This window comes from Cynoglossus semilaevis, chromosome 16 (genome assembly GCF_000523025.1).
Source record: "Cynoglossus semilaevis isolate Cse_v1.0 chromosome 16, Cse_v1.0, whole genome shotgun sequence".
Classification (NCBI taxonomy): Eukaryota; Metazoa; Chordata; class Actinopteri; order Pleuronectiformes; family Cynoglossidae; genus Cynoglossus; species Cynoglossus semilaevis.
The window spans coordinates 4,496,577-4,516,291 of record NC_024322.1 but is presented as its reverse complement, the minus strand read 5'-3'; the positions used below and the strand labels follow the sequence as shown (position 1 = coordinate 4,516,291).

At 34.9% G+C, this 19,715-nt stretch overlaps 3 protein-coding genes across 6 annotated transcripts in view; 1 reads left to right on the top strand and 2 right to left on the bottom strand.

Moving 5' to 3' along the window:
* The window catches only part of phf11 (PHD finger protein 11), a 959,893-nt gene that overhangs the window by 56,013 nt on the left and 884,165 nt on the right, over window positions 1-19,715 (bottom strand). The gene's annotated exons all lie outside the window — the stretch shown is intronic.
* cd28 (CD28 molecule) lies at window positions 1,254-4,562 on the top strand. Its single transcript, XM_025064109.1, has 5 exons — window positions 1,254-1,658; window positions 1,958-2,208; window positions 2,996-3,146; window positions 3,233-3,390; window positions 3,856-4,562. Exons 1-5 carry the CDS (start codon window positions 1,583-1,585, stop codon window positions 3,916-3,918), a joined length of 699 nt encoding a protein of 232 aa, XP_024919877.1. The 5' UTR covers window positions 1,254-1,582; the 3' UTR covers window positions 3,919-4,562.
* On the bottom strand, window positions 16,275-19,576 carry LOC103391731 (trace amine-associated receptor 13c-like). The gene is made up of 2 exons (XM_008328120.3): window positions 17,502-19,576; window positions 16,275-17,403 (listed from the first exon to the last, which is right to left on the bottom strand). Exons 1-2 carry the CDS (start codon window positions 17,672-17,674, stop codon window positions 16,587-16,589), a joined length of 990 nt encoding a protein of 329 aa, XP_008326342.1. The 5' UTR covers window positions 17,675-19,576; the 3' UTR covers window positions 16,275-16,586.

The window sequence follows — 19,715 nt, the reverse complement described above, 5'->3', positions numbered from 1 at the left end:
TTAGTTCAAATAAGAAGCTGACATAATATGTTTCCAGCTGCTAAAGAAAAACCACAAATGAAAGCGCTAAGATTGGTGAACAGGCAATTTCCACTTGCCAATTTCCATTCCTGTCTGTTTCCAGTCAATCAGTTCGCAACTTTTCAATGGCTCTGAACCTTCGCCGTGGTCCAACTTCATTTCCTTGCATTTGTTCATTTTCAAATGATTAAACTTTTTGCAGTTCATGCTGAACCACAGTGAAAAAAACACAGCAGAAACAAACCGTGGTTTGCCGTGTTGACTCTAGAAATGACGGTGACTCTGTGAGAACGGGGCTACACCTCACAATATGTTTCCTGGCAAAACAGATGTGACGTCAGGAGGACACCGAAATATACAAGATCAGCACTTTCATTTTGATATATTTTTGCCTAGTGTCAATTTAGTTAGAACTTCTTCCATAGTTCTCACTAACAACAAAATACACTTGGGGAGGAAGGTATACTTTCAAAATTTATAATAGACCCACTGTTTAAATTAGATTTGGTAAAGACAAAAATAATTAAAAACATGGCTGTTATCTATACAAATTGGATACATTTTACTATATTTATTTATTATATTTATCATTTCTCCCGACAATGTGTAAAATGTTATGCAGATGATACAGTAATTTATTTATTCCCATTAGTAGTTCACACATTAAAGACAAACTCCTAATGCACTTATCATTTTTAAAAGAAAATTATATTAAAATTTGAAAAATTGAAAATTTTAAGGAGAATGAATCCCCTTCTTTATTTCTTTTTCCCACCAAATGATCTTTTTTTTTTGCTTGAAAATGCATGAATACCAGCTAAACATTTTTAGAATGTTTAGCTAAGAAACAAGGACTGGGCTGCAACACAGTATGTAATATAGCCGTTTGAAAACAATAATTGTAAAAAAGTTCTTGTACTACATACAGTACACATTAATATATACAGTATATTACACCTGGTAAATAAAGAACTGCAGGGGACAATAGGAACAGAATGTATTTAATAAATGTATTTTTTTTTTACATTAAATCTATTGTAAATCTATTGTCAAGAGCCAGAATATTGAAATCTTTCGTTATCTTTGTTTCTATCTAGTCTCCACTGCACTGTTTTTAATGGAAAAATAATCTGTAGCATTTGATTCTTTTGTGGATGAAAAATTCTCAATTTGTTTATTGTTGTTCATACAGTAGGCACTGTTGAATTTTCCAATCAGCAATGTGAAAAGATATATATAGATATTTGCTTTTTGTATGCGTTTATTTTGTACAAATGTGTTTATCTAATAGAAAAAATAGGACATTGATTTGTGCAAAAAAGCTGAACAGTTTTAATTCAATCAACTTCAATCAACAACAATGAATTCATTGCTGCAGATTTGCAGCCTTTGCCTTACTGGCAGAACTCCATCATCACTTCCTGTGTTCACAAACGACACTTTCCATCACATCAGAGGCAGATGACTAACTAAATATAAAGGTAGGATTTATGACTTATTTTGCAGTATTTTGGTGAGATCCTGCAGAGTTGACTGTAGTGTGTAAGTGGCTGAGTCAAAGATGTATCTGATCCACTATATGATGGGATGGATAGCGTTAACAGTCCTGAACATGTTCTTCCTACCTGTGTGGAGTGGTGAGTGAGTTCATTCATTATTTTATTGTATTGACAATGTTTTTGTCCTGTATTTGATTCAATGTTTTTTTTAGTTTAACAACAATCAGATTATTTTGCTAATGTGTTACATGCACATAATACAATATGCTGCTAATTCCTAACTTTCTAACACATTTATGTGAAATGACACTGATAGCAAAATTATTAAATTGAATGCAAGTTAATAATTAAATAATAAAATCATGAAAATATATAAATAAGGAGACTAAAAATATCAACTTAACTTGTGCCATTTATACAATTTTTTCTGCTCTTAGAATTAAAAGTGAGCCAGCCCTACAAGGTGATGGCCGTCAATGGTACAGCGAAGGTCCAGTGCCTCATTGACCCTCAACCTTCCTACAACGACGTTTATTCCTCTGCCAACCAAAACTTCAAATACCCTTACCCTAATCCACAGGAAATCAGAGTAACTCTGATAAAGGGCCTCCACAGCTCCCATAGGTTTTGCTCCAACACTCTTAACTTCACAGATCACAGATGGGTTGACATGGCAAAGCATGGACAGGTAAGTCTATAAATATACAACATATGGGTTCTGGAGACACTTATTATCTGTATCAGTTTGCTGCTGTTAGTTCATAGGCAAGGTCTGCAACCTGTGGCTCCTGAGCCATCAGACTCCCTACCATGGACCAGATTTGCCATAATTTTGTAAAATAAAACATCACTGAGAAATCAGAGCATTACTGTATACAGTAGTTGAGAATTGGGGTAATTCAAGAGAAAGAGTTTAAACAATTTTACATTTCACTAAATTTGTTAACAGCAAAGCAGCTTAATGGCACGTCCTGTTTTCATCATTCAGATATCTTCAATCAATTTAAATCAATCAATTTTAGGTTAAACAAACATTGTTGAGTTCATGTCACTATATAGTATGTAACTGTAGTGAGTGTGTCAATATATTTTCAACAGCTTTTTTGTAAAACTTTGTAGCAACTTTGTAGACTGCACTGCTGCCCTCTAAATGTTTTTGTGGCTCTCTGTTAATTTACTAGTAAAATGATAAAAATGGTGTTAAAGTCATAATGCTAAAACATATGGTAGAACCCCTTTAAGCAAAGATAATACATAAATAATAAATATCGAAACAAATGTCTCAAAATGTTTTTAATAATTGAAAAATGCATTAAATGCCAAAAAAGAAGTTGTTAAACTAAAATCAGCCAATAGATAGACAAGAAATTACCCTTAAAGTTGAACTAACGCTGCAATAAAGTTGTTGATGTTTTTAGAGAGACAGGAGCCTTACTTTTACTCAAATAAGGGTCAAATGTGTATTTTATGTGCAGTGCTCTGCTGTGGTCACTGAGGATGGTCTTGAGTTGACAGTCTCTGGACTCCAGGCCATACACACAGATTTGTATCGCTGTAAGATTGAGGTCATGTATCCACCACCATACTTAAGGCTCACTGGCAATGCAACACTCATTCACGTCTTAGGTAAATATAAGAACCACTAGAACAATAAGAACTTACTGAGCCACGACTGAAAAATCTGATCTAAATACTTCTACCTTTGCCCTCAGAAAGCCCAGAGTGTCCTGCTCAGGAACAGCAAGGACACATGCTTCACCTGAGGGATAAGGAAGATGGAGATATAGATCAAGAGTTCCAAGTCGGCCCTCCTGTGGTTGTACTGGCAACACTGGTCATGTTTGTTCTCATCGTCATCATCTTCATCCAGGTCAGAGCAAAAAAAACAAAACAAAAAAACAAACAAAAAAAAAAACCCACTAAAATGTGTTTATTCAATATACAATTTTGCTGACTTTTCCTCCTTTCGGTTTGTTTTTTCTCTGTATATAAATAATTTGTGACTTTTACTTCTTTAACTAATTTAAACAATTTTTGTATCAAAACAAGCCGTCTTTAGGCTAAGCCTTGTTTGTGTTTTCTGCCGCCGTCTTCTTTGAACCGTTACTATTTTCAGCTAACAGCATTTCCTGTATATGTCTTATCCTCTATACTGCAATTTCTGCTACTATTTATATGTTTAGATACATTTTTCTAAATGGTTTCTTTTAAGCATATTTGACAAAAAATGTTTAACCTGATTTCTATCTCAATTTTTTAAATTAGTTTTAAATGTGATAATTAAAAACATAATAATTGTAATTTCCTCTAAATATTTTATATTTCTCATTTGCAGGCAATCCAGTGTCAGCAACAGAGGAGATATGCTCTTGGAACTAGCTCCAATAGATACTGTTAAAACATCGAAAGCAGGAAGACCAATGTGATCATTTAAGCATCCATGCCTGTGGTATTTGTGTACAAAAAATAATGTTTACATTGTTGTAAACTATAAATGTGATACTGCAATGTTAAATCAATATTTATGTTAAATATTTGATTAAAGCTATGGTTTGTTATGATAAAAAGGCTTTTATATTCTTAGAAGTGGATTTTTTTCTCCATGTTACTGTTTCAATCTAAATATATTTATATATTGATTTTGAAACATTAAAAACGAGTCTTAATATTCTATAACAAAAAACAATAACACCAAAACAATATTTACTGTGCAAAACTATGGACACCTGAAGAACAGATTCAGATGTTGTTTTATTTTTTTAAAACAACCTTAAGACAAGACCAACCACTAACAATTTAAGTATTAACTAGACAAACTGCTTAAATATGAAATACAAACAGCCCTCAGCAAAGGGAAGAAGTTCAAATCTCAATTAATGAATCAATCAATAAAGGAAAAGTCTTTCTTCAATTGTTTTCAATCTAGGCAATATCAAGACCGCCACTAGATGTTGCAGTTTGACAACATTCTTTTTGAGCATGAAAATCAAAGATGTCAATGAAGTACAACAAATAAAACATAAAACAACACCTTTTCTCTAAGTAGTGTGTCAGTCTTTTTGTGTGGATAATTGTAAATTAATTTGATTAATTCATAAAAAATGTTAAACAAACTTTTGTCTCATTTGCAATGCTTTTTTTTTATCTAAGACCAAAGACAACAAAACAACAGTCTGTATCATGCAGGTTAAAGAAAACAAGACATGGAAGAGCATTGCTGCTGCAAACGTAGTGGAATTCAACTGCAAAAATAATCTTGAGCCTTAATCTCTGATATTTACTTGAAAGAGGACGAAACAGAAGATGACTCATTTACCATATATCTCTGCTGTTGATGAGCTCAACATGTCAACATCAAGTGTGTCCGTGCAAACGAGAAAGCCTCAATAACAATAACTAGAGATGCAAAAGTACTGCAGTTAGTACTTTGTGATAATCTGCATACTATGGAAAAAAACAGAAGAATATGATGACCCGTGTCACTGTGTTACTTCCAACACGTTGACATTGATTGACGAAGAGTGAGTCTGCAACTGACACAGGGTGCCACAGGAGGCGCTATTTAGTACGTAGTTGAAACCCACAGGCGCCATTAGGGATATTTGGGTCCTTTTAGGGGGTAACTGTTCTTGGGCCCGGTACAATGGGCCAAGTGTGAGTGCACCCTTAGAGTTACAATTTAGGGTAGGCCTAAGATTGACATTACTCATATCAACAGTTTAATAGTAAAATATACTGTGCTTTTATATAGACAAATCCTTTTAAAATTTAAGTTGTGTTTTTGCAAACTAATTGTTATTGCACATGTGTTGCCTCATATTCAACAGTACTTTTTGAAAACACTACTTTTAAATGTATTTTTGAATGAAGCCTATAACAATGTCAAAACTGGTAAGTACTAGAAGAAAACCATGCACAACATATCCTCATAATGTTGTTAAAAGAGCAAGTTTTGTTGAAGAGACTAAGAATTAATCCCAGTGGACCACCAGATATTACTTTCTGTATTTTACCATAGCTATACAACAGTTGCATCTCACGTAACATCACAATGTAGCTCATGCTCATGTGAGGCTAAAATTGACATACTTGCTTCACATGGACTAATGGTCAGGTGAGTGTGTGAATGGAAACATAAACATGAAAACAACATTTCGTAAAGATTGTTTTAGTATACACAAATCTAAAGGTAGACCAGTCAGAGAGTAGAGTTACTGATGACCATATAGACTTTATAGATTCTTGTCTTGAAGCCATTATCATTCATCTAGGCTTTTCACTGAAGTGCTAACCATTGAAAACAGGATGTGGTTTTAACACCTCTGACGACACTCACTGCTGGTCTCAAAGCAAGAGAATGATTCCATTAATGATAAATGGGTAAGGTGAAAACAAATTGTGTTATGTGCTCTTCTTTTTAACACAAAATCCTTACTTAGTAATTTTACACAGGCAGATAAGTGATTAATTATGTGATTTTATTTACTATTTAGGTCTAGTTACTGTTTAAAAAAGAAGAAATAAAAAAGTCATAAACCAACAGTCAAGGCTCTAATATCTAAGTATTAAGTCCTAACCTTCAAGTCTCCAGTAAATCCCAAGTCATTTTCCTTTGGTAAATGTCAATCAAGTCTCATATTAAGTCAAGTCTAAGTTAATATAGTCATTAATTTAATCTGCAGGAAGAAGAAAAAAACACGCAGATAATTCAAATTCACCCAAGCTGTTTAAATAATTAAATTAAATAATACAACAAAATAAAAAATAAATAACTTAAACAGAGGCAATGATCAGGTAACAAATAAGCAGATGAAAATGGATAGATGGATGGAAAAATTATAACTGACCCTATACAAAAAATCCCAACTCTTCTCTTAAAGGTTTTCTCAGATAAAATAAAGTGATAGCCAGGCTATCACATTTCACACTTTGTTATGTCTGTCAGTCTGACTATCTTCATCAATCAGTTCCGTCTTACAAGTTGCTTTTGCTAAATCAGTTTGTTCTTTGCAGGTGTTTTTGTTTTACTACCATACTGTTTCAAAGCTTTATTTATATCACTTATTCAGCTGTTTACACAATAGAATAATCATCATCTTATGTTATACAATGCATCCAAAAATTGAATTTCAAAACTATGTTAACATATTTAGAGTAATAGTTTGAATTTGCATACATTTTATTTCCTGTGTTATGTAATGTTTAGTTTTTACATTTATACATCACTTAATTGACCGTATTTTAACTACATCATATTCTTCTACTACATCGTTCTTCCTGTTTCGGGCTGGATTTTTTTACTTTAATTTCTTCTTCAATACAAAATAATTACTTAACAGTTTGGCTCTAGTACTTATTTCATTTAGTTTATCTAAAAAACTCTCAAGGAAAATTCTCAAGGAAAGATCAGTGCAAAATAATAAGCTGCCACACATCCTTGCAACCTCTGGACCCAAACATGTCAACAGATTTCCTACTACTTCAGGAACCTCTTATTATATTATGAAGTCTGTAATCTTTCAGTATTGCTTGGCCTTTGTTCTGCTACAAAAGTCGGGCCGTGGCCTTCTGTGAAGGACATGCTCTTGGATTATACAAGGCCAGAATTCTCTGATGGAAACAGTACTTGCAAAAAATGATTAGACCTAAATGCAGAATATATAGAACATATTCACTAGTTTAACTGTTGCCTTATCATTGCGCTAAGGTAACATGAGTTTGTCAGGTTTGACTGTTGCTGCTTGTAAGGTGTTTCTTGGTAAGGACACTATAGGAAATTACATCAGCCTGAGCGAGGAAGTCAAAAAACCAAACAGAGTTGTTGCTGTTGAAATCTGATAGCTTGGTATGAAAAGGTACATTCATCAGGAGATCATCATTAGACAGACTCAGCTTTCTCCAACGTTCTTTGACAACCTTTTAATTTGTGATTTTTCTTTCTGCCAAGGACAATTAAAGCTGGTGCAGAGATGACGAGACAAAGCCTTAATAACTTCATCGCCTTTTTCACAGTTACACTTTATCTGTGCTTCTATATCTGCCAGTGTCATGGTAGGATTTACTTTCTTGTACTAATATGGTCTACAGCCAACATTACGACTGACAAAGCCATCCATCATTACTGTTTGACATGCATTTGTAGCTGCTTTTACTTTTTAAGTAATGTCTTTACTTATAACTTAGCATCAACTACTACCTATGAGTTACTAGTAGTAGTTTCACCACAGGAAACACTTTGGAGGCTCAGTGAAAAGGTTCAGTCCTTGCAGCCAAAGACAAAGACGAACCCTTTGAAAGTCAACATCTGTGTCTAAACAAACCAGCACTTTGCTCCATGAAAAGTATCATTAAAAAAAAACCCAAAAAAGATAAAATAGAGGCACCAACGGCAGCCATTATAATCTGTACTTTAATTTCTAAATGACAAAATAAATGTGTTTGGTGTGTGAGTTACAGGACAATAAATGATTGTTTTAGATTTAATAAATATGTGACATTTTTGAATTTATACTCCAGGTATTGAGGCGATTCTGACCATGAATGACACTGCTATCATCAACTGTAGTTACACTGCAGCCCCTCAAAGCATTATAGACGTGCGACTCTACAGAATATGCAAGTACGTATCCTGAGGGCAATCTGTTTTTTTACTCTAAACTCCAGGGGTCACCAACGTGGTGCCCGGGGCAACCTGGTAGTCCCTGTGGACTACATAAGGTGCCCGTGGGATATGTTAAAAAAACATATTAGAAAAAACATATTTTTGATTAGATTAAAACTAATCAACAAGAGGGTAAAAAATTGTACTGTTACTGTGCTTTTTTAATCAGTTACACTTATAGGTGCAATGGCAATGGTAAGAAGAGTATTCACCATTGTATGTCCTAGAATTTATTATTATTACATTGTTTGGGAAGTCTGTATTAAACAAGTAGCTCTTCGAATTACGCACTGAGTGCCCTTGAAGTACTGTAGCTCTAAGTTTTAAAAAGGTTGGAGACCCCTTCTCTACTCTGTCTAATATTTCCTTTGTCTCCACTCAGGGATGGGAAAAAGAAATTAATTTGTCAGAAGGGAATGGAGAAATGCAACAACATTTTCATGTTCAAAGAGAATCCCGAAATGTTCCTATTCGTCTTGCATCACATCAGGCCCGAGGACATGGATGTGGCATATGAGTGTGAGTTCACAGTGTCTGTGAACGGTCTACATAAGACCAACCAAGCAAGAACACCCTTTGGTATGTAGCTAATGTTTATAAATCCTAGAAAGTATTGTTCTTGATAGATGCACTTTCAATCTGAAGCAGTTAAGTAAAAAATTATTGGATTGTATTGGTTCCTCTCTACGAAACCTACACAACTGATTACGATAAAATGACCAAAATGACCGAGAGCTAGGAATGGGAATTGATGAAATTTACAAATCCAGTAACAAATAAAGGTTACGTAAGTAGATGATTCCAAAGAATTAGACCACTGGAAGCCAGTCCTCTACAAGAACCTGTTCTTGATTCCTATCCTTACTGAGTGCCTACATGCCTGACATGTCTGTATATAAAAAATGACTCCTAAAACACACATTTGTTAGGATAACAACAATCAAATGGCACAGCTCAGTCACATTAATAGCTTTTTTGACTAACAAATTGATCTTTTGTTTTTTTTAATCTTAGTTTCAAAGAAAATAGAGACATCCTATCCTTCTCCTCCTTCTACTTTTCATCCTAATTTGTCTCCATCGCTATATCAACTCAGCTGGGTTTTGACTGGTTTAGTCATTCTGACACTGCTGTATGGTTGCATCATCACCGTGATGTACTTCAGGCTAAAGGTAATATCTGTTCATATGACCTTGTACTGGTTGCAGTAACATTTGGAAGACTGTTTTAGATTTTACCAATCAAAACAAATTTTGATGTCTTTGAACTTAAAATGTATCCAACCTTATCTATGCATTTAAAAGAAATCTTATGCCTAAAATTTTCAGAAACACGACATTGCTAAAGCAAGCTGCTGCTGTCTGACATGTTAGAGTTGTTTCAGTGGAGAAAAAATGTTGGTCCTTCTCTAGCATTTTAAAATGGGAAATGTCTGTGGCCCTTACTGCAACATGGCACCTTAATCAAAGCCCACATATAGGGTTAAATCACAGCATATGGGCATATAACCTGTATTTGCCAAATCTGTGCCACAAAGTTGGACACTTCACAAATACAAAAAAAGTGCTCAAAACAGAACTGGACCAGATATGGGCTATTTCAGGTGGCATACAGGTTCCAGATTTCCAAGTACAGTCCATACAGTATTTAAAAAAGGTTTTATTTGGACCATTGACCTTTTTTCAATGTTATCTACTTTAGACTAACTGCAATTCCATCTAGGCCAAATTATAACTGACAGAGTGACTTTTCTGCCAGAATTATATACAAATACACACACAAGTACTTTCTAAGAAGAATAGGACCACTGATACCGCTTTTTTTATCCCCTCATCCTCTAACTCCCACACTGCCATTTGACTACCTGTTTTGCAGAAGACCCCAACCTGGACGGAGTCTGAGAGGGGCACCTATGTAGAAATGCGAAAAGTTCCTCTGGCGGCAAACCCCATTTACAACTAGGCTTCTCTGTAATCGTTCAGTGTGACCTTGACACAAGTGTGAACTCCAGCGGTTCAAAGACCGAGGACATCTTGCAAATGGCGTCAAAGCTTTTGTTGTTGCCTCCACCTGCACTGCTGCTGTAATTTACTTTTTTCTGTAGCGCAGCATTGCAGTAAGTTAAGCACCAGAGGGAGACAAAACCTAATTAGATGGATTTTCACTTGCAGAATCTCTTTAAAAATAACAAGTATTAACAATTGCTGATGAGTTTTTACTATCCCTACTATTTACTATCCAGGGATACATCTAATTTTGTCTAAATCTATAACCAAATATATTCATGGAGCATTATTATTGTTATTATTGCAATGTTGAATCATGACGTTACTGTTTGTGCTCTATAATCTTCAGTATATAAATAAACAAAATGTACAATATATGTATCTTTATATGTTTATATGTTTTAATATATGTATCTTTGGAGACTTGTGATTGCCCAGTGGACAAAGAAAATTAACCTTAGATACTTTTGAGCCAGCGGTTGCTCACCAATAACAAGGCCTTTTGACCTTTATGCTCGCAAGTGTAAGTCAGACTCTCCTAATGTTTTTTATGTCCTAGATTATGATGTTACCACTGTATTAGCATCGGTGAGTGACATAGGTACATACATATGTACAGTATGTCAGTTCCAACTTACAGCAGAAATCCAGTTATGTCGGTCATAGGAACGTAATTCCAACGATAGTTAAGGACCAAAAAGCTAAAAATGTCATTAAACATTTATTTCACATCATGCAAAGTGGATGGAACTACATAAAATTAGCTACATGTTCTGTTTATCATGTGCGGTTGCATCAGAAGTGAACCTATTGTTTTCTCACATTAGTGGTGGCCTCATGTCCACATGAGGTGCATGCTGTAAACGGTGGATGTTTTCTTCACACCTCTGATTGGATTACAGCTGACTACTGACACTGAGACATACAGGTGTGATTTTATGATGAGAGTAATTCATTGGAGAGTCATTTACTAACAGGTGCATGTTTGTGTTGTTTAACGCTTAATGGGAATCCACTGTGTGTGTGTGTGTTCATGCATTTATGTGTGTGACTGACGGTGTTAGAATAACAAGAAGTTTGGTCAATACCACAGGAGGTCTAATTATGTTAATACTTTAACTGCTACTTTAAAATAAGTTTAAATGTGAAAAATGGCTTGTGCTCATGATGGCTTAAGTAGAGAAGCCATTATATTTGAAAGCTTTGATACTTTATGACTTGTTTCTTTCAATAAGTTTTTAGTTGTGTGAGAAAGTGATATAATATAATGAGATAGCAAGAAAAGACCATAAATAAAATAAAAAGGTTTCCCATCTAGATGCACTTTTGTACCTGTAGAAACTTCAATGTGATAAAGAATGATTAGAGTTTCTTTGAACAGTTTTTTAGATTCACAGATTTATCTAGACTATTTGAGATTTGTGCATATTAAATTGTGTATACTGTTACTCCACTTTTCCTTAGTCCATCTGCTTACCATTGCTCAAATACAGAATTGAAACATTAGTTATTTACACAAAGTGCAGGAAAAGGTTTTCACTTCAAACACCATCTCAAGGCTGAGAATACATTAGAGGCTTCAACTAAAGGTCAGAGTTGTCTTAAACACCTCAGTGAGTGCAGAACTGTTAGTAACCCTACAACTGACAAGATGACTGACACGATTCTCAAATGGATTGCAGGGGACTGTAGCCTGATATATTTTTTGAGGAAAACAACACCAGCAAAAAATGAAAATGATTCATGTAATCACAAATAATTAAATGTAGTTGGGATTATACCACAGATACCCTGTGATCAATCACTAATCCCTAATTTTAAGGACAAGACCAGACTACACCAACATTAACACAATGTTTTGTCTTGTAACCTGAAAACACAATTCAGGAATTACTTTTCCAGACTTAAAACGAAAAGCATACTTTTTTTATGGAAGCCCAGCAATTAGCAGAAGCAGCATAGCATTGTAGCTTGTTAGCATGTTACATAATTTTAATGATTATCTGCCTATAATTTCGATCAGGCCCGCAAAATAGAAAGAAATTCCACAATCGCAGCATATGATGAATGTACAAAGCAGTTTATTTTTTAATTTATATTAAATTTTCTGAACGAATTCAGCACAAAGTATTTACCCACCAACAACCCTTGTGTACGAGGACAAACCCATTGATGGATGCTCTTATTAGACCCAATCTTAACACTCCAGTTACCAGTTAATGCACTAATAAATCCCACTAATAATGCCCCACAATATTAATTGTTACTTCTTGTTTGAATTTTAACAATTTAAGTTGAATTACCTTTTCTATCATACTCTTAAGTACCGGTAACTATTATTTTAATGCTTTGCATAGTTGAGCCACTGTTCAATTTCTGTTTAGTTTTTCTGGTGTCAACATGTGTGTGTCAACAAATGTGTATATAACAGGAAGGGAGAGAAAATGAAGTTCTGTTTCCTTTAAGAGAGAATCGTCATCAGAGTGGGAGTGGACATAAAGGTAATACATCAGTTATATGAGGAGATACTTTGGAGCATCCACAGTATCTCCTCCTGCAGTGATGGAGAACTCGGAGAACAGTGAACTGTGCTTCCCACATCTTCACAATGCCTCCTGCTGGAAGCCAAAGCAATCCGAGTCTGGCTCCATTCTGAATTACATTGTGCTTTCTGTAATTTCTCTGCTTACTGTGTTTCTCAACCTGTTGGTCATCATCTCTATCTCCCACTTCAAGTAGCTTATATATCATTTATTTAAATCTTGTTCTAATATATATATAAAAAAATTGTCATTGGAATTATTTTTCACAAAAAATATTTTTTATAACATCTTTTTGCTGGTCCTCCTTTTCCAGGCAGCTCCATACCTCCACCAATCTTCTGCTCCTCTCTCTGGCTGTGTCAGATTTCTTCGTGGGCCTCCTCATGTGCTTCCACATCATGTTTGCAGACGGCTGCTGGTTTCTGGGAGATATAGTCTGCCTTATCTACCAGTACTTGGCCTACATTATCACCTCTTCCTCCGTAGGCACGATGGTGCTCATATCTGTGGACCGTTATGTGGCAATTTGTGACCCTCTATTGTACTCCACTAAAATCACACTGAGAAGAGTGAGGATTTGCATTGTTCTCAGCTGGCTCTACTCTTCAGCTTTTCAAAGTATAAATCTCAGTGACAACCTGAAACAACCAGGGATGTTTAACTCCTGCGTTGGAGAGTGTATTGTCATCATCAACTACATAGCAGGCCTTGCTGACCTTGTTTTGACCTTCATTGTCCCCATCACTGTGATTGTTGTGTTGTATATGAGGGTTTTTGTTGTTGCTGTGTCTCACGCACGTGCCATGAGGTCCAGGTTTGCAGGTGTCACATCTGTGAAAGCTAAAAAGTCAGAGCTTAAAGCAGCCAGGACTCTTGGTGTGGTTGTGGTTGTGTTCCTCTTGTGTATCTGCCCATATTACTGCGTCACTCTTGTGGGTGTAGACACCTTGCTCAGCGTTTCTTCTTCTGCCATTGTGATATTTATGGTTTATCTGAACTCCTGTTTAAACCCAATGATCTATGCCTTTTTCTATCCCTGGTTCAGAAAATCTGTCAAACTCATTGTTACCCTGAAGCTGCTGCGCAGGAACTCCAGTGAGGCCAATGTCATGTGCAGAGGTGACTAACATGAGATCAGAAAAATGAATGTCCTCTGTTTCATAATGACGATCAAAACATTTAAATGCATTTTATGTGGTATTTTGTCTATTAAATTGTTGCTGTTGGTTGTATTATGTTCTGCTAGCACTGTGGATTAATAACTAGTACATACAATGTTTTCAGCATGAAAACACATAATAACAAAAAATAATTTCAAAATAATTTTCTGGATTATCATAATTTCTATATGGAAACGTTGCACAGCTTTATACAAATGGCGACAATGTTCAAAAGTAATTTTCGTTGTATTTTCATCTCTTTCAGGTCTTTTTTGTTAACTTCTAATATGTATACTGCTCACAGTGAAAATATATTTTAAATGACCAATACTTCTGTTTGATATTTGTTTTTTGTTAATTATTATTAAAAAATGCATACATCTCAGCAACCCTTTTTTAATTAACTTATTTTTGTCCAGTTACTATACTATACTACATCATTTATACTATACTATGAAGATAGTAAATTATATCTACCCTTTTGTGAAAAGACCAATTTTTAAATATTGTTAGTAAGAATATAAAATATAGCTTATAGCATATATAGTGCTTGTGGTCTAAATATCTGGTGGGTTGATCTATTTTAATACCTCTTCTATTTTTTTCAAAAGGAGAATTGACTCTTTAAATCATATAAACATACAATTACAAAGTTACATCTCTATTTCTCTAATCATCTCTAAGTCTGTTAGAATGGTCTGTGAAGACCTCTCTCTCAAGCAAAGGGCAACAGTTTGATCAGAACCAAAGAGGCACACAATACATGTGCTTCATCTCTGTACAAACAGTAGTATATTTAGCTGCTGGTCGGCAGCTGCAATTTCACTTTTACCTGGGATAAGGAAGACATCATTCCTTTGCCTATAAGTCTAGTCAGTTTATCACCCACATACCACGTATATTTATGTCCAAAATTTGAAGATGCATGAAATCCCTATTAGACATTTTTTAACAACACTTATGGACTGTAATAAGTTAAGGCAACAATTTAAGGTGGAAATATCATTTGTGATCATAGCAGTCACTTTGTTTATTCATATCTTCTAAGTTTTTTCATATCTTCTCTTTCCTCTTTCAATTTCACAAAGAGCTGAAAACATTTAATGGCATTACTGCAAACATGAGCATAGGGTTATTTTAAAGAAGAAGCCTAACTGGTCGTTGTACACATGCGGACAAATATGAACACAACAAAATATACATATATATATTTTGTTGTGTATATATGTATATATATATATATATATATATATATACACAAAAAAATATATATATATATATTTTTTTGTGTATATATATATATATATATATATATACACAAAAAAATATATATATATATATTTTTTTGTGTATATATATATATATATATATATATACACAAAAAAATATATATATATATATTTTTTTGTGTATATATATATATATATATATATATAAAATATAATATATATATATAATATATAATATATAAAACTTGACAGACATCTTCAAGGTACTGCTGACATCATATACACATACACACACACACACATATATATATGCTTCAATCATTTTTCTTCGCACACTATTCATGTATCACATTTGAACTATAGATAAGCTTGGTCAAGACAATGTGCACCGGGATTCAAAAGACAGCACTATGTTCATTAAATAGGCTTTAAAAAAAAGGATTTTTTTGTTTATGTCAATGTCCTGTTTTTCTATGGATTTCACTGTAATGTAAGGACACATACACTGAGCCTCAGGCCAAACTTGAGCCTGACCTAAATGTAGAATATTAGATATTATTTTGAGTTAATTTTAGTATAAACATTTTGTTCCTCTTCTATACAAAGGTCATCAAAAAACCTAAGACAGATGTCATGTTAAAAGGTCTCTGAATGTATTTAAAACATATTACACATCCCCATTAGTTTTGACATGTTTCCCTTTATCTTTGCCAAGGCCAGAGCTGTGCAACTTTTAATTTGGTCCTTGTGTTTCCTCACAAAACAATAAATAAATAAATATATAAATAAATACATCTTGAAACAGTAAACATCAAGTTTTTACCTAAAATTTTAAACTGAATTTGCAACAGGTTGTGATAAAGCTTTGTTTATTTGTTTTTCCATCACATAACTGAAAGAACACTTAATATAACTTGACTAAAATAGGAGCTATTTAGCAAAATAAAGCTGTTAATAGTTTTAGTACTTGTTTTAAGAACTTTACCTAACCCTTTATACTTAAAACATATGCTATCGCCTCTATGTAGGAAAACAGGGTTTAATGCATTTTTTCTCATATTTGGATTTGATTTGATACAAAATGAACACAATTAATGCATTTTTTCTCATATTTAGATTTGATTTGATACAAAATGAACACAAAAATAATATAAAGCACCTCACAGTGAAGAGAAGACAATGAACCCAGCTTCAATTTAAATTTATATTAATTCAAATTAATAAATGATGGAGGAAAAGTGCAATATCTCACATTGCATTCTGAATACATAAATAGGTAAATATTTGGGTAGTTTTCAATTATATTGCACTATAAAATTGGTCATGCAAAACGTGTGTATGATGTGTGGAAAAACAATAGAAGACAATTATAAATAACATAATGATGTCTTATTAGATGACTTGAAGAGATCATCGACATGGCATTGCATCTTTTCATGTTTTACATAAAATGCCAGATTCACTCCTTTAGCCAATATTTAAGTTGCAGGAGCCAGGCTTAAGTATTTGCAGTGTGAAAATCAGTTTTATACTCTTTCTGAACCAGGGATAGAAATAAGCATAAATTATAGGATTCAAACAGGAGTTAAAGTAGAAAAGACAATTGAAAAAGGCAGCAGACGTTATATTCAGGACACTGTCCTGACCTGTGAGAACAATGCAAAAATATGGAAATAAGCAAATTAAAAATACAACAACAACAATACCCAGTGTCTTGGCAGCTTTCAGTCCAGATTTCTTAGCCTTTACATTTAGTGAACACTGGACATGGACAGCTGCAGTAAACAAATGCATTGCTCTGGCCTGAGAGGCTGCTACGATAAACACTCTGACATACAGAACAACAATGATGGTGATGGGACAGATGAAGGACATGATCATATCCACCACTCCGGATGTTGAGTCATAGACCAGAACACACTCCCCATGACAGGACTTATACCTGCCGGGATGAATCAGGTTGTCCTTCAGCAGCAGTGAGTCATAGACAACGGCACAACCCCAACAAAGACAGACACACACCTTCACTCTCTTCTCGGTCACTCTGACAGAATAATGCAGAGGGTCACAAATAGCCACATAGCGATCAACTGATATTAACACCATTATTCCTATGGATGAAGACGTAATGACATATTCCAATAAACAGTACAGGCTACAGACAAGATCACTGAGCAACCAGCAGCCGCCTATGATCATGATTTGAAAGAAAAATAAGAATCCCACAAAGAAATCTGAGATGGCCAGAGAAAGGAGGAGGATGTTGGTAGGAGTGTGGAGCTGCCTGGGAACAAAGTAAAACAACAAACATATTATTGTTTGTGGATTTCGCACACTCTAGTTTAGAGTAGTTCTGAATGTCAGAAGGACGTATTGCAGAACCTGAAGTGGGAGATGGAGATGATGACAAGCAGGTTGAGGACCAATGTGAGCAGACCAATGCCGGACAGAGTGATGTCAGTGAGAATGGCCACAGACTGAGATCTGGCAGCCCTCTCACAAGAGGAGTTGAGGAGATTTGGGAAACAGAGTTCCAACCCATTAGAAAATGACATTATTGTGATGAGACAGATGTACTGAGCAGTGTGACAGAAATACTCACATAACTTATTTCACCCCAATCTCCTCCCACCCCCTTTATTTTCTCTAGTGCGTCTTCGGGGGGGGGGGGGGGGGGGTGTTCATGCAGGAATATCTGATGCTGTAGGGACCAAGGACCATGTACATATTCAAACTATATAGATTGTTATCATTTTGAGAACAAAAGCTTTTTTTTGTGAGTAGTGATTCACATGTTTCAACCAACAATCGTTCAAGATTTGTGGCGTCCTGGGTGAACTTCCCTCTTTGGCCAAGGCACTGAAAACAGACACACGTACACACACACACCCCATGTTTCTTTCCCTCCTGTTCAACAACTTCTACTCTTGTACCAATTCTCAATGGAAAAAATATTTGGCAGCAAACTGACATACTGTATATTTTAGATGATGAGAGAAGATGTTTTTATGACCATCTCTTCTTTAATAGCCCATTTAAATTGTTTTTTTTTTTTCATTTTAAAAATATTTCCTCACCTGTTAATGTTACATAAGCATTTTAAACATGTTATGATTGGGTGGCCACTGTTGAACACGAAATATGTCATAATTCTGGCCTGGAGCTCAGACTCATTAGAGACCTCAGTAACAATGGAGCTGTCAAACTCTTACCTGCCCTGTTACATTCCAGACAAGATTGTTCTTCTTCTAGGGTGAACATTTAAGGATTTGGGATTTTTTTGTTTATCTTGAGTTGAACAGCAGAACACATGTCTGACTAGCTGCACATGTCAAGTATGAAAGCTAAATATAGGTCCTGTAGCCTAGAGCTTGCAATTATGTGTTCCTATCTTTTATCGCTTATCAGACGCAGTTCAAGGGCCTAAACTGGTGTGTACTTGATTTTTATTGCAGGGCCTTGTCGGTTTTGAACAACTTTTTATATCTAGGGCTAAGAATTCTGTATAAATGCATATGCCTCACCATATACAGTATAAATGAGCAGTAAAATAGAGCAGTAACTGGCCAGACACCAGTATAATCTCTGCTGTAGCAAATGTGTTATTATCTTCAATCTCAGAAGTGATGAATTGACGTTTTATATTTTATAAGTTACATCATTGTTACCAGTTATCAATGGTCGACAGTATGCAAGAGTGTGTTTGTGGTGGCTGTGTCATACCCCTGTCACATGACATACTAATCTTCATTAGTTCGGCCAAGTGATGTTGCCTGACAACTGATATGCATATGGTTTGTCAGGTGGACACCTGAACTTCATTCTCGACTACTTTTCATTGGTCATGTGGGTCAGAATTGAGTGCCTTCTACTCTGTTTACCTCTGAAAGGGTTTATTATAACAAAGGTGTTCAGCTATAATATCCCAGACTTTAAGAATCCCAAACAATGTTGTTATATTTCATTTTTACAGGTGAGTAGGGGCATCCACAGTCCCATTTAGAACTACAATTCCAATAACGCTGTTGCTTCTGGAAATCCACATACGTCCCAACCAGTGACACCCACAACCCTTTAAATTTATTTTTAGCAACTTATTAGCTGTCTAATATACGTCTATGTAGGAACACATCTTACATGTTAGAATTATCTAATGTATCCGGACTGAGAGTGTCAACATTAAATAAATAAATACATCAAAAAATAATTAATTGTGTCATTAAGAAATAAAACACAATATTTCTATTTATTATTTATTTCATGGTTGGAGTGTTATAGTGCATCATGAATTAATTTTATCTGTCAAACTTGCTGATCAAAATCTGTGGGCAGGGCTAAGGCAAATCTGGTCTGATCAAAGGAAACAACGGTTGACCATCTGAGAACCCTTAATGAACTATAAGGCACAGAGCTGCACTCGGTAGTCGAACACCAAATGTGCTGTGCCTGTTGCACCCTGGTAGTCACCCTGCAATACATAACTTAGTCAAAGTCACAGTCACCCTGCAATACATAACTTAGTCAGGAAGTGCGGAAATAAGTCCTACAGCGTCAATAAAAAATAATTATTCCATCATTTCGCTGCAGGCATGTTTC